The 14709-nt window shown below is 38.9% G+C and overlaps 2 protein-coding genes across 2 annotated transcripts; one reads left to right on the top strand and one right to left on the bottom strand.

The window, feature by feature from the left end:
• Positions 1-302: 302 nt before the first annotated feature.
• LOC132178186 (protein HEADING DATE 3B-like) lies at positions 303-3408 on the bottom strand. The gene is made up of 4 exons (XM_059590637.1): positions 3353-3408; positions 1405-1456; positions 1203-1277; positions 303-1113 (listed from the first exon to the last, which is right to left on the bottom strand). The coding sequence occupies exons 1-4, from the start codon at positions 3406-3408 to the stop codon at positions 316-318; spliced, it is 981 nt and encodes a 326-aa protein (XP_059446620.1). The 3' UTR covers positions 303-315.
• A 6883-nt stretch (positions 3409-10291) lies between these two features.
• LOC132179802 (MLP-like protein 28) lies at positions 10292-11239 on the top strand. The gene is made up of 2 exons (XM_059592579.1): positions 10292-10571; positions 10960-11239. The coding sequence occupies exons 1-2, from the start codon at positions 10382-10384 to the stop codon at positions 11223-11225; spliced, it is 456 nt and encodes a 151-aa protein (XP_059448562.1). The 5' UTR covers positions 10292-10381; the 3' UTR covers positions 11226-11239.
• Positions 11240-14709: the final 3470 nt, after the last annotated feature.

Here is a 14709-nt window from a genome sequence, read left to right as displayed (position 1 = left end):
CAAATAAAATCAGCAAATATTCGCTGGTCCGTGGTCTACCTGCAATTTTTATTTTATTTTTGATCAAGTTGGAAAAGGGTTGCCTGCATAAGGAACATATGATAACAGAAGAGTTCAATATTGCCAGTCAAAAGAATTTCTCCGACTGAATTTCTTCTGAATACATAAATGGAATAACAAGGCAAAAATGATTTTTTTTCAACCTTTCAAGAATATATTTACAACATTACCATGTGTGATCATAAACAAGATGATTTACAGATACAAAATTCTTAAAGGAGTATGACAAAATAGTTGATTCCCGCCAACTACTAATCATAATTGTTTCCTCTCTTCCTTTATTGACCGAAAAATCCGGAATGCTGATTCAGTTGCTGATCTTGGATTATGAGGTACAACCTTAATAACTTGTGTCCGATTCTCACTAGTTTGCACATTTTGATCCATTAATGCGTGAGCTGTGGGTGTTGTAGGAAAAAGAGGAAGTGCATCATCTCCTTTAGCCCTGTAAGAGGGGCTACTTGCTGCACTTCCCTGTAACTCACTCTCTTTTGATGCTGGGAACTTGCCAGCATGACATGAGATTACTCGAGTTACCTCGCTGGACATGTTACATGAATTTTGCTGGGGTATGGTAAAGTTGATGTCCCCAATCATCAACTGATTGTCTGGTCTATTCGATTGAGCTCCGGCAAACGGGCTTGTTTCCTCGACACCTGAACTGGATACAGATTGATTCATGACTGGGAGACCATACAGTGAAAAGTATGTCTGGCCTAAAGGAGGCGTGCCCGGAAGAATGGGAGCCGGAACACCGTAAACAATGTTTAACATGAAAGCTGAAGTTGGAAGACATGGCCCCGTGTAGGGCTTGTAAATAAGTCCTTCAGATGGAGACATTGCAGGGACTAACCACTGGTTTCCTGGTGGTGGGTGGAAACACCATGGGGCTGGTTTGGTGCTGGTGGTCAAAGGAGTTAAAGCTGGATTTGCTAAATGAAGCCCATTTGATTGGTGGGTAGCAAGTCCCTTGCTGTTATCATTATTGACAAAAGGAAGAGGAAACTTTCCAACTGCGCTTTCATCTGTATATTCATCATCTTTAGGGTTTGACTTCATAGAATCATCATTGGCTTTAACAATCAGGGGAGCTGGGGTTCTGCAACATACTCAGACACCAACTTGTTAACTGGAGGAGATACTTTTGTTGAACGCTTGCCCAAATAAAGGTTATCTTCAAGTAATAGTTGCGGTGACCCAGCCATCCTTCTTTGTACCTGTTTCATTTGGAAGGAGTAATATAACTCCTTTTACACAGAGTGAATTGAAAAACCGAAAAAATACGACCGCATATAATCGAAGAAGAAATGGCTTAGCAATTTAAACAGGCAATGACCAGCTTACCTTAATCAGTCTATGCAACTCAAACACTTGCAGTGCCAACACTCTTTGTTGACTGAAAATTAAAACACAAGAGTTGGATCAAACACTAAATAATTTTCAATCATAAAAAGTTGGAAATGAAACATATAAGTTTTAAAAATAAAATGTTCATGGAAAAAGTAGAAGTAAACCAAATGGAATCAACATTATGGTCTAGTCAATAGCAACAATGAATGATGAAAGCACAAAAGAAGGAAAAATTAGTTTGGTAAAAACAAATAAAGAAAGATAAGTGTTCATCCAAAAAAACAAAGAGAAACAGAACATCACTGATTGACAGAAGAAGATTGTTCTTGATTGCCAAACGCACTAAAACGAGAATGGCATCTGATCCATAAAAAAGTGCGAAGCTGTAAACCACAAATCCGAAACTGTGACCTCAAACTTTAGTATGCATTGACGACTCATATAATACCACTCTTAACGAGACTCTGGCCTCCTTAGATCCGCTTACTCTTAAAGCTGGATATAGTTTAGGATAAATTTTAATTATCTACCTCTCTTTTTACACCATTTTCTATGGATCCCCAAAGTCTGGCTCTATGTTTAGAAAAGAAACAGGAATCAAATTTTTTCTCAATGTTAACGGGTTCTGAAGAATAAAGAAATAGAAAGACACAATTGAATGTGTAGGATAGGGGAAATTCATTGGAGAAGTGACACTTTTCCTTTGCAACCCTTAATCATTTGTTTATCGATTTGCACTGTCATTGTATCTCTTTATTCTCCTTGCATCTTATTGCAGTGCTTTCCTCTAACTACATCATCTATCAACCATATCGTCGTACTAGTGTATATTTCTTAAAAAACTCCCCCCACACCCCCACCCCAACCTTTCTTTTTTTATAAGTAATTGAAATGCCATTAAAAGTGAAAAGCAATACACAGGTATACAGGAAGTATACAAGAGAAACACTTAGTTAAAAGGACAAAAAAGAACAAAAAAATCATGAAAACTAAGAATCAAAGGAGTTAGAAACGCAGCTGTTCAAATACAAAGAGTATTAAAGAAAAATGACTTAAGTTCCATAAACATCCTCTTGCAGTCCTCGAAACTTCTATAATGCATTTCCTTCCGAAGGCACCGCAAAAGACAAGAAGGCACCATCTTCACAGTCTAACTACTACCACAAGTCACCAACAAGCAAATAAGTCAACTAACCTGTCTATTTTTTTTTTTTTTTTTGACATGTCCACACAAGAGGGAGGAGGGGGAATTCGAACTAGTGAAAATAATAATGGCAAAAATTGGGGTTATTTTTTCATTATTTTTACCACATATGCTTAAAACAAAGGCCATGAGGTGGTTGGGGCCAAATGGGGTATGTTGAGCCACCCCCAAGGCTCTTGGGCGTGGTTCGGCCACCCCCTGGCTAGCCATTTCGAGGTGGCTCATGCCACCCCTTAGCAAAAATGATTCTCGTTACGATACAACCGGATAAATAATATCTTGAAGAACGGAACTATGAATCTTCTTGCTAGGAATCAATTAGGGTTTCTTAACAAAACTCTTTGATTTAATTGCTAGTGGAGAGGTTTGGTCTCCAACCGTTCAGTGGGAGTGGAGTGATAGCGTTCGGAAATTCTGGTAGAGGTAATCTGAAGGCGAAAAGGGAAGGAACATGGCAGAAGGTTTTTTGAAAACTGAAGGGGAATCGGTGGGAATTGATATCACAGAAGAGGATGTAGTAAAGGTACGTAGAGGGGCGAATTGTCTGATAGGCAGAATATGGGCGGAAAAGAAGATTAATAAAGAAGCTTTCAAAACAGTTCTATCGCGGATCTAGCGTGCAGAGGGGTGTGTCACTTTCAAGGAGCTTCAAGAGAACATGTGGATTTTTGAATTCACAAATGTGGAGATCAAGGAAAGTGATGGGAGGACGACCCTAGTCTTTTGATCGGCAGATACTGATTCTCAATAAGTTTAATGGCCTTGTCCCTCCCTCCCGAATGGATTTCACGCATTCGCCCTTTTCACGACATGCCACTTCTTTGTATGTCAAGAGCTGTGGGCACCAAAATAGGCCAAACACTTGGAGTTTTGGAGGACGTGGATGTGGCAGGAGACAGTGTAGGTTGGGGAAAAAGCCTAAGGCTCCGGGTCCTGATTGATCTTACAAAACCCCTCGAACACGTACGTACTTTGACATTGGGAGGAAAATTTGTGTGGGTCATTTTCAAGTATGAACAACTCTCACAGTTTTGTTTCCAGTGTGGCCAAATTCTCCATGGGGCTAGGGGATGTCTTGAAAATTTAAACAGGAGGACGAATGTGGCGGACGGAGAGAAAGGATGGGGAGTGCGGCTCAGAGCGGAAGAAATGAGAAGGAAAGGAGGAGGCGGATATATTAAACCAGAGATGATGGCTGGGGAACACTCGAAAGCGGCGGTTCAGTTACCGGATGGTAACCAGAACCAAGCGAAAAAGGAAAGAAAAAGTCTCAGTCCTCCAAATATGGCAAGATGTGGATCTGTCTTTACTTCTTTCCTGATTGAGAAGAATCCCCATCATGAGGGGCATAATGGACGCAGAATTTATGGAGAAGATACCAAATGGGGGTCACGGCGCAACACTACAGCTAGCATTTTTGAAAAAGGGAGAGGGCAGATGGGAGAAGTCACTGGAGCTCCAGATTTGCAAATGGGTCAACTAAAAGGGAATATAATAAAGGTGGCAGAATTCCCTTCCAAGGGATCTTCTAATTCTCACGTTGTGGGTTTTGAGAGGGGCCCAGGAGGAAAGAAGAGTAAGATGGCTGATTTGGGTCCTTAAAAAAAGGTATCTTGTGGGCCGCGGACAAAAGAGCAAGAGGAGGCATATGGGTCCAAATCAAAGAGGGAGAATTCTCCTGACTTGGAGAACATGGGACAATGTATAATGCCCTTGGAAGGAACACCAATGGGAAATAGCCTACGAGTGTGGAAGAAGAAAGCAAGGGAGAGTCCAGGAGTGGCAAATTTACTATGTTCCGTGAATCCGCAAGAAGGGGACATGTAGGAGAGAGAAAGGGAAGGGAGGCATGACCCAAAAGTCATGGGATTGGCGGAGGTTGTTATAGCCCCGCCAACAACCATGATTCTAATTAGTTATAATTGCCGGGGACTTGGGAACCCGACGGCAGTTCGAGACCTATGCCTTTTGGTTAAGGAGAAGAAGCCCAATGTTTTGTTTCTCATTGAAACAAGATGGACTCATACGGAAATAGAACGGACTCGAATAAAGCTTGGATATGAAAGTTTATTTGGAGTGGACTCTATCGGTAGAAGTGGAGGACTAGCTCTATTATGGAAGGATGATTGTGATGTGACTATCCAAAATTTCTCAAGGCGCCATATTAATGCTATAGTTAAGTCACCGGAGGAAGAAGTGGAGTGGACATTCATGGGTTTCTATGGGAATCCGGAGGTAGAAAGACGACATGAGTCATGGAATTTGTTAAAACATCTCAAGAATCTGGCCCAGGGGCCATGGCTTAGTGTAGGTGACTTTAAAGAAATAGTGGATATGAGAGAGAAATGGGGAGGAGTTGAATGAAGGGAGAGGAAATTGGAGCAATTCCGCACCACCTTGGAGGAATGTTTTTAAAGTGATTTGGGGTATAAGGGGTCAAAATTCTCTTGGACCAATGCATGGGAGGATGGTGGTTTCATAAAGGAGCACCTAGATCAGGCTCTAGCTAATAACGAGTGGTGCTCAATTTTCCAAGAAAGGGAAGTGCAAGTGTTGGTGGCGCGTTCTTCAGATCATAAATCGCTATTGATTAGATTTGGGGGATATAGAGAGGAGAGGTACCACTGGTCAAATGGGTTCAGGTTTGAGCCAAAATGGATGGTGGATGAGGACTTTCATGGGGTTATATAGGGAGCTTGGAATAAGGGAAGCCATTAGGGGAATGGGATGGCCGTTGTAACAAACAACTTATTAAATTGTAGGAATGCATTACTACAATGGAGCAAGAAGTTTGGTTCTACAGAGAGGAATTTGAAGAAAAAGACGGCCCAGTTAGAAAAGCTTCAACAATCTGAGAGACCCCAGAATCAGTCTGAGATCAAAATGTTCCAAAAAGAGATAGCTCTAATGCTAGAACAGGAGGATCCAAAGTAGAAACAAAGGGAAAAATAGGCTTGGTTTCAAAATGGGGACCGAAACACATCATACTTCCATGAATGGGCCAATTAGAGAAGAAAAGCAAATAGAATTACTCAAATCAAGGATGAGGCAGGGGGTGTTTGGAAGACAAAGCATGAAGTCAGCGAGGCCTTCCTCCATTATTTCCAAACATCATTCTCTATAGGTGGGACGTTTGGGACTGATGCATGTCTGGAGGGAATGGGGCCTAGAGTAACGGAAACTATGAACAACTTACTGTTGGGCGAATATAAAATGGAGGAAGTGGAGACAGCTTTGATGGGGATGGCTCCACTGAAATCGCCGGGGTCGGACAGATATGAGGCATGTCTTTTCCAAAAATCTTGAAAAATAGTAAATCATGAGGTTTGTCTTGCTGTGCTTGGTTTTTTTAATGGTGGTAATTTTGATCCTGTTATAAATCAAGCCTACATAGCCCTAATCCCCCAAAAAAAGAAACCATCTATCTAAAAGAAACCATCTATTAGTTTATGTAATGTAATTTATAAAATAATTGCAAAGGTCATAGCTAATAGGTTGAAAAAAAGTGCTCCTTGATGTTATTTCTCCCTATCAAAGTGCTTTTGTGCCAGGAAGGCTTATCACCGACAACATTTTGGTGGCTTTTGAAGCATTGCACACGATGAATGGAAGAATGAGGGGGCGAAAGGGATATATGGCACTCAAGCTTAATATGAGCAAGGCGTATGATAGAGTGGAGTGGGATTTCTTGGAGGGGGTCATGCTTGAAATGGGGTTTGACTCAGGATGGATTCAGAAAGTCATGACTTGTGTACGTACGGTGTCGTATTCAGTGTTGATAAATGGTCAAGCTCATGGCCGCATTATTCCTTCTAGGGGGCTGTGCCAAGGGGGCCCTCTTTCCCCATATTTTTTATTTTATGTGCCGAGGGGCTAAGCCATATGCTTTGTAGGGCTGAAATGGAAAAACATATTACAGGATTGCCTATCTCAAGAGGAGGTGTAAGGCTTAATCACCTTTTTTTTTTTTTTTTTTGCAGATGACAGCTTACTATTTTGCAGAGCCAACCTGGATGAATGGAATAAAATGCAGGAGATTCTAGAGATGTATGAAAAGAGCTCTGGACAGAGATTAAATAGGGAGATAACCTCTCTATTTTTTAGCAAAAATACCAAGACGAAAGTTCGGGCGCATATAAAGTCTTTAGTAGGAGTAATTTCGACTCAAAGATATGAAAATTACTTGGGTCTCCCAGCCCTTATTGGTAAGTCTCGTTTACGTTCTTTTTAAAAAATACAAGGGCATATATTGGACCGACTAAATGGATGGGAGGAGAAATTCCTCACTCATGCCGGGAAAGAAGTGTTGTTGAAGTCTGTCATCCAAGCGATACCTACGTATACAATGAGTGTTTTCAAACTTCCAAAATTGTTATGTAAGCGAATCAATTCGATGATGTTAAGATTTTGGTGGGGGCACAAAGATAACCTGTCTAGGGTGGCTTGGATGAGTTGGAACAAAATGGGGATGAGTAAGGCCCAAGGAGGTTTGGGTTATCAAGATTTAGAGAATTTTAATTAAGCACTCCTCGCAAAACAAGGTTGGCGGTTAGTTCAACATCCAAACTCCCTTGTTGTAGAAGTTTTGCGGGAGAAGTATTTTCCCAATGGCACTTTTTTGGAATCAACTCTAGGAAACAAGTCCTCCTTTACATGGTGGAGTACATGGAATGTGAAGAAATTATTACAAGCAAGTTTATTATGGAGGGTTGGAAATGGTTAGTCCATTCATGTATGGGGTGATCGATGGCTTCCAACACCAACAACACACATGGTGTAGACCCTTATACGAATCTTAACCTAGGATGCCAAAGTCCAGCAGCTGATGGATGAAGAGAATCAAGGGTGGAATATTCCACTAATTGAAGAATTATTCATGAAGGAGGAGGCAGAGGCTATATGTAGCTTGGTTACCAAACCAAGTTGACAACAAGATAGGATGGTTTGAGCGGGAACCAAGAACGGGATTTTCTCGGTCCGTAGTGCATACCACCTAGCACAATCTTTGGGGGAATAGGAAAAGGGTACGAGTTCGGCGAGGGGTCCATGTGGAGAGATCTGGAACAAGATATGGGCAGTGAAAGGGCCTCGGGTCGTCCAGATGTTCATTTGGAAAGTATGCCAAAATCTATTACCCACAAAAGGAAATCTCTACCACAAACATATAACTCTTGACCCTCTATGTCCCTTATGCGAAAGGATGGAGGAGACCCCAAGGCACGCTCTTTGGAGTTGCCCCTCAGCTCAAGATGTCTGGCTGGAGTGCAATCGAAAGCTATAGAAATTCTCAAGCACTGAGGTTGATTTTCTTCATCTTTTTGGGGAACTCTTGGGGAAATTAGATGAGGAGGAGATGCAGTTTTTTGTGTCTGTAGCATGGCATATATGGTTTCGTCGGAATACATTTGTGTTTGGGGGCAAGTTGACATCACCCACAGCGTAATTTAGAAGGCGAAGGAGCACTTATTTGAGCAAGAGAACGTGTTATCTGTACAGAGGCAAGAAAGCAGAGCATCCCGCTCGTTTACGAACACCAAACACTGGAAGAGACCCCCTGATGGTTATGTGAAGATAAATTGGGACGCATCTCTTGACTCAAAGGAGAGTAGCATGGGACTAGTAGCAAGGAACCACGATGGGAGGATGATGGCCACTTTCTGTGCAAACACACCTTATATACGAGACCCTGCTTCAGCGGAGGCACTAGGTATGTGGCAAGCAGTGGAATTGGGTATTAAGATGGGGTGGCCAAAAATAATACTAGAAGGAGATGCGCTTGAAGTCATCCAACATTTGAGAAATGAGGGGAGTTGGTGGGATCCTACGGTGAGGCATATTGCCTCCAACATCTAACATCTAGATGGTTTTTTGGACTGGAAGGTGGAGCATATTTCCCAAAATGCAAATGAGGTGGCGCACAGACTTGCCAAGCTAGGCTTATCCTTACAGGGAGAGCATTTGTGGGTGGAAGATTATCACCCGTGTATTCAACCATATGTATTGGCTGATCAGCTTTCTGTTTAATAAAGGAGAAGCGAAACAATTTCAAAAAGTAATAAAAAAAACAGTTCCAATAATGGCTACTTTTATTATTATTATTATTATTATTATTGTTATTATTATTCATTTTTATATAGAAAATGGTGCACTCGAATAGCTGTAGCGGTTATCTTTAGATATTAATACGTATGAGATATGTACATTTCTAATGGTGCGTTGGTGCGTGCATCGCATATAAGATGCCTTCTTTCCTTTTATAAATTAATCGTTTTGACATATCTCTGATTTTTTTTTTTTTTTGAAATATCTTTGATTTGTTAAATCCCACAAAAGATACTGCATTTGTGGCATCAATAATGGAGTCTGTCTACATTTTTTTTTTTTTTTTGTTTTTTGGGTTGTCCGATCCCACACTGCTAGTTTTCCGGTGCATTTAATTGTGACATCAATTCATGTCTCAGCGACACGTTTTGATAACATGGATCGTCATGGGTGGGTGCATGGATGCATGCTTTAACCCACACATATGTAGCCAGCTAGCCCACACTACAAAAATTAGGCAAAATAGTGACACGTGGTTTTTTGAGTGACTTGCGTTTATTATTGAAACGACGTTGTTGAAAACATCGTATCAATAGTAAAACAAATCATCTAAGAGTGGGCATTTTACTATTAAAATAATGCCTAATGAGGTTGATTCGTTAAAATGACCCCATGCCAAGCGTCCCAAGTTTCTTGTAGTGCCATTTAGTAACTTCAAAGATGAAACTGGGTGTGGTTGGATTCACATGCAATATGATATTAACTTTCATGTGCGGTGACTTGGATTTTCTAATGAGGATATTGTTTGTGACAGTTTTAATGTTTTATGCCATCTCATCATGCCCAGCCTTAACTAACCTTCATGCTGTTTGCTTGTTTATATTATTCTGTCTAACCATCCCGATCATTTTATCTCTTTTTGCTTCTTGGCATTTTTCTTCTTTAATTTTTGACATTAGTGTTGATCTGTCTCCCATTCGAATGCTTCGAAAGTGTCAAGATGTGCTAATTTTCGTGCACATTTATTAGCTAAATGGGCTGCTACTCACCTTGTGTTAGGTAGCATTTCCTAAGGTTCTCTCATTCTCTCTTCCATCCTGATCAAGAGTGATAAGGACCCTCCTTTATAGTCACTTCATTACAAGAAATTTTGTCCTTAGCAACCACATTTTTAGCAACTACTCATTAGCAATGACTTTTGAGAGCCGTTGCTGATAAGTAATTTTAGCGACAACAATTTTGTCGCCGCTGAAAGTCGTTGCTATTTCAGAAAAAAAAAATTTTATTAGCGACCACCACACGTATGTCGTAGCTGATATGTTGTTGCTAATAACATGGTGGGAATTTTTCCCTGTCCGCTGTGTGTAGCGGGAAGGTATTAGCTATAAGAATATAACATTGGCAACCGCAATAGTCGTTGCTAATAATAACTATATCTTTGCATATGATTAATCCAAGTCGCTTGTTAAGTATATTGCCCCTACTTAAGCGTTGTATTTGTTAAGCGCATTACCCCTCTACTGGATTTGTCAAGCATATTCTCTATTTGACCTGTCGGTTGTTGAGTGATATCCCATACTCAAATCCTTGGCATCACTATACACATCTATATATATAGACTAGCTAGGTAGGGGAAGCCAAATCATCTTCATCAATCTGTGCAAAGCTTTCAGTTGATTATAAGCTACTTCGTTTCTGGGTATAACTTTCACTAGCTAGGAAAATATGGCCTCTCTAAAGGGTAAGTTGGAGACTGAAATAGAGATTAAGGCAGATCCTCAGAAGTTCTACGAAATCTTTAAGAAACAAGCCCACCAAGTTCCCAACGCCACTCCTGACCATATACAGGCAGTTGAGGTGCATGAAGGTGATTGGGAGACACATGGCTCCATCAAGCTCTGGAAATACACTGTTGGTAAGCCAATCACACCACCCTACTAACTTGGTCTTCACTGCAATATTCCCAGTTCTTTTTCTTTAAATTTTGTTAGAGTACATTAAATGGTTTCAACACTAAACTAAGGCACAAGGGTAGAGTTAACGATTTAGATGACGTGACAATGAAAGTCAGCTACAAGTCCTTGTTGATCAGGAAGTTGATTTTCACTATCGCGTCATTTAAGTAGTATGAGTCGTATAAAGGTCTACAAAATAACATTACTCTTAAAGAAAACTAAAAGCATATTAATTTCGTACCTATTATTAGATGTTCATATATATATATATATATATATTTATGTATATTCTTGTGAAACTGAATTTAATGCCCATATACATTAATTGTTTCCTTGTGAAAACCATAGAGGGGAATGCCGAGGTTTTCAAAGAGAAGGTTGAGTTTGATGATGCAAGCAAGACAGTAACTCTTGTTGGTGTTGAAGGAGATGTTATGAAGAGTTACAAGACCTTTAAGCCCATCTTTAAGGTTACTCCCAAGGGTAGTGGCAGCTTGGCGACATTGAGTATTGAATATGAGAAACTGAGAGCTGATGTTCCTCCGCCAAACAAGTACTTCACCATGATGCTTAATATCGCTAAGGATGTTGATGCACATCTTGTGAAGGCATGATAAAAGGGATGTGTCCTGATCTACTCCTATTAATTATGTAATCATAAAAAGCAAGCTCTGTGTATTTTTGCTTGTGTATTAATGTTTTGGGACCGGATCTCTCTACTGGAGTTCTTATCGTACGTGTCTGTATTAAATAAGTGAAGAGCATGTGGTTTTATTGCTCATTATGTCTTCAAATTAGTATTTGTAATCTGTTTCTATGGTGTCGAAAACTCTATGAAGAAAGTTCTTGATCTTTATTTAGAATAATTTTTATTTTATCTTCTTCGATCTCTTTTCTATCTTAATTTTGCTGCTATTTTTTGTTTCATAGATCATATACATCACATGTATATAAGAATAACTTATTTTCTTCTAAAACAACTGAAGGGTAGTTGAGATTTATTAAGAGAAGTAGATGAGAAAAAGAGGATAGTTGTTGCAGCTATGGAAGGATGTTAAGGATATAAAAGATTTGTAATAAATGTTGATTTGTATTTTTTAAATTAAGGGATTTAGATTATATTTGTTAACCCTATATAATTTAAAGAATATATTTGTATTTGAAAGACTTATATTGAAATAAAATATAAAGAAAGATGTAACCTATAAAATTTTTACTTGTGGGTATATGTCATGGACTGGGTTTACCTACAGTTGGCCAAACTATGGTTTTTTAGCCCTTAGAAGGTTAACGTGAATGAAAAAAAAAAAAAGGGTATATGTCATGGACTGGGTTTACCTGCGATAGGCCAAACTACGGTTTTTTAACCCTTAGAAAGTTAATGTGAATGAAAAAAAAAAAAAAAAAAAAAGAAAACCGTCAAAAAATTCCCTCTTCCTCCGCCAACATCGTGTATCGCGTGGGAGCAGTTTGATCGAAGTACTACTCTGTTATCTTTGCCTCCAGCTTTGCCTCTTCCTCATATCTGCCGATTTGCCTCCAGCTTTTCCTCTTCCTCCTTCGACAAATGCATGTCACTTCCGCTGGGCCTCCTACAAGAAAAAGAACAGAGCAACTCTGCCTCTCGAAACCTAATGAGAGTCTTCATAGAATCATAGCTAGAGGTTCTAGTAAGCTTCATAGCGCCAACCCATCACAACAGCCCGTTTTCAATTTCCTTAAATTTTCTGCATTAGTTTTACTGGTTTTTTTTTTTTTTTTTTTTTTTGTTTTAATTTACGTTAGCCTAGAAGAAATCCAGGCCGTAGACCAAGCTACGGCAGGTAAGCCAAGTCCATATGTCATAGTTGTCTTTCATTTCTTTTTTCAATCTCTTTAGATTGTTAATTATTAGTTTCTATAAAGCACATGTACTTGGTTGATTATTACAAGAATGATCACGTTAGATATGTAATTTATTTCAAGTAATAACAACAATATTTGACGATGAATATATATAACATTGTTGAATCTAAATCTATAAATTTTAACTTTTAGTTTAAGATAGTCTCTCAATATATATATATATATATATATATGTTACATCAAGGTGTCATCATCATATTTTGAAAAATGGTTTAAATACCCCCACTTGGCGAACACCCAAGTCACAGTACATTCCCATAAGGCGCACACCATTTCCTCACAGGCTCTTCCGCTGGCACCGAACCCCACAAACGGTTAAATTATGAACAATAACTAAACACTGGAAAATCAAATAGTTTTCACTATAAAACTTTTCGGCTCAAAAGATATTGTATTAAAAAATAGGGTTAAATGCAATTTTAGTACATGTGGTTAATTAGGCCCAAAATCAAACAAACCTCTTGATTTCAAAAGTGTTTCAAGTGGTATCTGTGAATATTGAAAAGATATACTTAGAGCCTGTTTGGGATTGCATTTGAAAAATAGAGCTTTTAAGTCAAAAAAAGTTTTTGGGCAAAAACTTCATTTTTAAGCTTTTAACAAAAGTGCGTTTTGACAATTTTTAGGCTTTTTGGATCTTTAAAAGCGCTTTTAATGTTTTTACCAAACGAGTATTTTTTTCTTCAAATTGACTTTTTGAGTATTAAAAGCACAATTAAGCCTCTCAAACGTAATCCCAAACAGACTCTTAGTACTTCCGTCCATGATCCGTCCAAAAATTTAATAGAACTACACCTCAACACACTTAAAATGGTGACACCTGTCCCGGATGCCACATATTAAAGCCAAATCAACAGATTGGCTAACATGGCATTATATCATAGGTGGTACCTATGCTTTGGATACCACATATGCTTAAATAATAATAATAATAATGGAAAAAATTGGGATTATTTTTTCATTATTTTTATCACATATGCTTATAACAAGGGTCATGGGGTGGCCGGGGCCAAACGGGGGTGGCTCAAGGCTATTGGGGGTGGTTCGGCCGCCCCCATTTTGCAAGTTGGGGGTGGCCAAACCAACCCCATAGGCCATGGGGTTGGTTCGGCCACTCCCTGGCTGGCCATTGAGGGTGGCTAGCCACCCCATAGGAAAAATGGGAGTGGCCAGCCATCGCCTATGGCCAAAATCGGGTGGCTAGCCACCCCAACCCTCTAGATTATTATTATTTTTTTAAAAGTTTGTTAATTGGGGTTATTATTATTGTTTTCTTTTTTTGTTTTAGTATATTGTCAATATATGTGGCATCAAAAGCATATGTACCGCCTATGATATAATGCCACATCATCTATTCTTTTGATTTGACACCAATATGTGGCATTAGGGACACGTGTCACCATCTTACAAGTGCTGACGTAGAGATTTGTTAAATATTTAGACATATAATGGACAGAAGTACTAAGTGTGTCTTTTCAATATTTACAGGTGTCACTTGGGACACTTTTTGAAACCGATAGGTCTATTTGATTTTGGGCCTAACTACAGATACCAAAATTACATTTAACCCTAAAAAATATTTTATACCGAAATTACTTGTCTGGTTTACCTTCAATATCGATCCTGAAACATTATTGATAATAATAGTTCCAATAATGGCTACTTTTATTATTATTATTATTATAATAATATAGAATATGGTGCACTTGAATAGTTGTAGCTACTATCTTTAATTATATATTAATAAGTATGAGATATTTACATTTCTAATGGTGCATTGGTGTGTGCACCATTAGAAATGTAGATATCTCATAAATTAATGGTTTTGAGTTTAAAGGGGTAGTTCAATTGGTTGTGGACTACACCTCTTGATATAATCGTTTTGTCATTAGTTTAAATCTCTCCTTCTCGTTTCCCTTGTTAGAACATGTCAAAAAAGCCAAAAAAAATAATCATTTTATCAAATCTCTGATTTGTTAAATCCCACAAAGGATACTGCATTTGTGGCATCAATTCATGTCCCAGCCAGCCACACGTAAATTAACTCCATTATTATGCTCAATAATTGAGTCTGTCTACATTTTTATTTTTTGTTTTTTGGTTTGTCCGATCGCAAATTGCAAGTTTTCAGGCGCATTTAATTGTGACATCAATTCGTGTCTCAGCAACACGTTTTGATAACATGGATCGTCA

The sequence above is a fragment of the Corylus avellana genome, chromosome ca4, assembly GCF_901000735.1.
Source record: "Corylus avellana chromosome ca4, CavTom2PMs-1.0".
NCBI lineage: Eukaryota > Viridiplantae > Streptophyta > Magnoliopsida > Fagales > Betulaceae > Corylus > Corylus avellana.
This window is presented reverse-complemented; position numbering and strand designations above follow the sequence as displayed.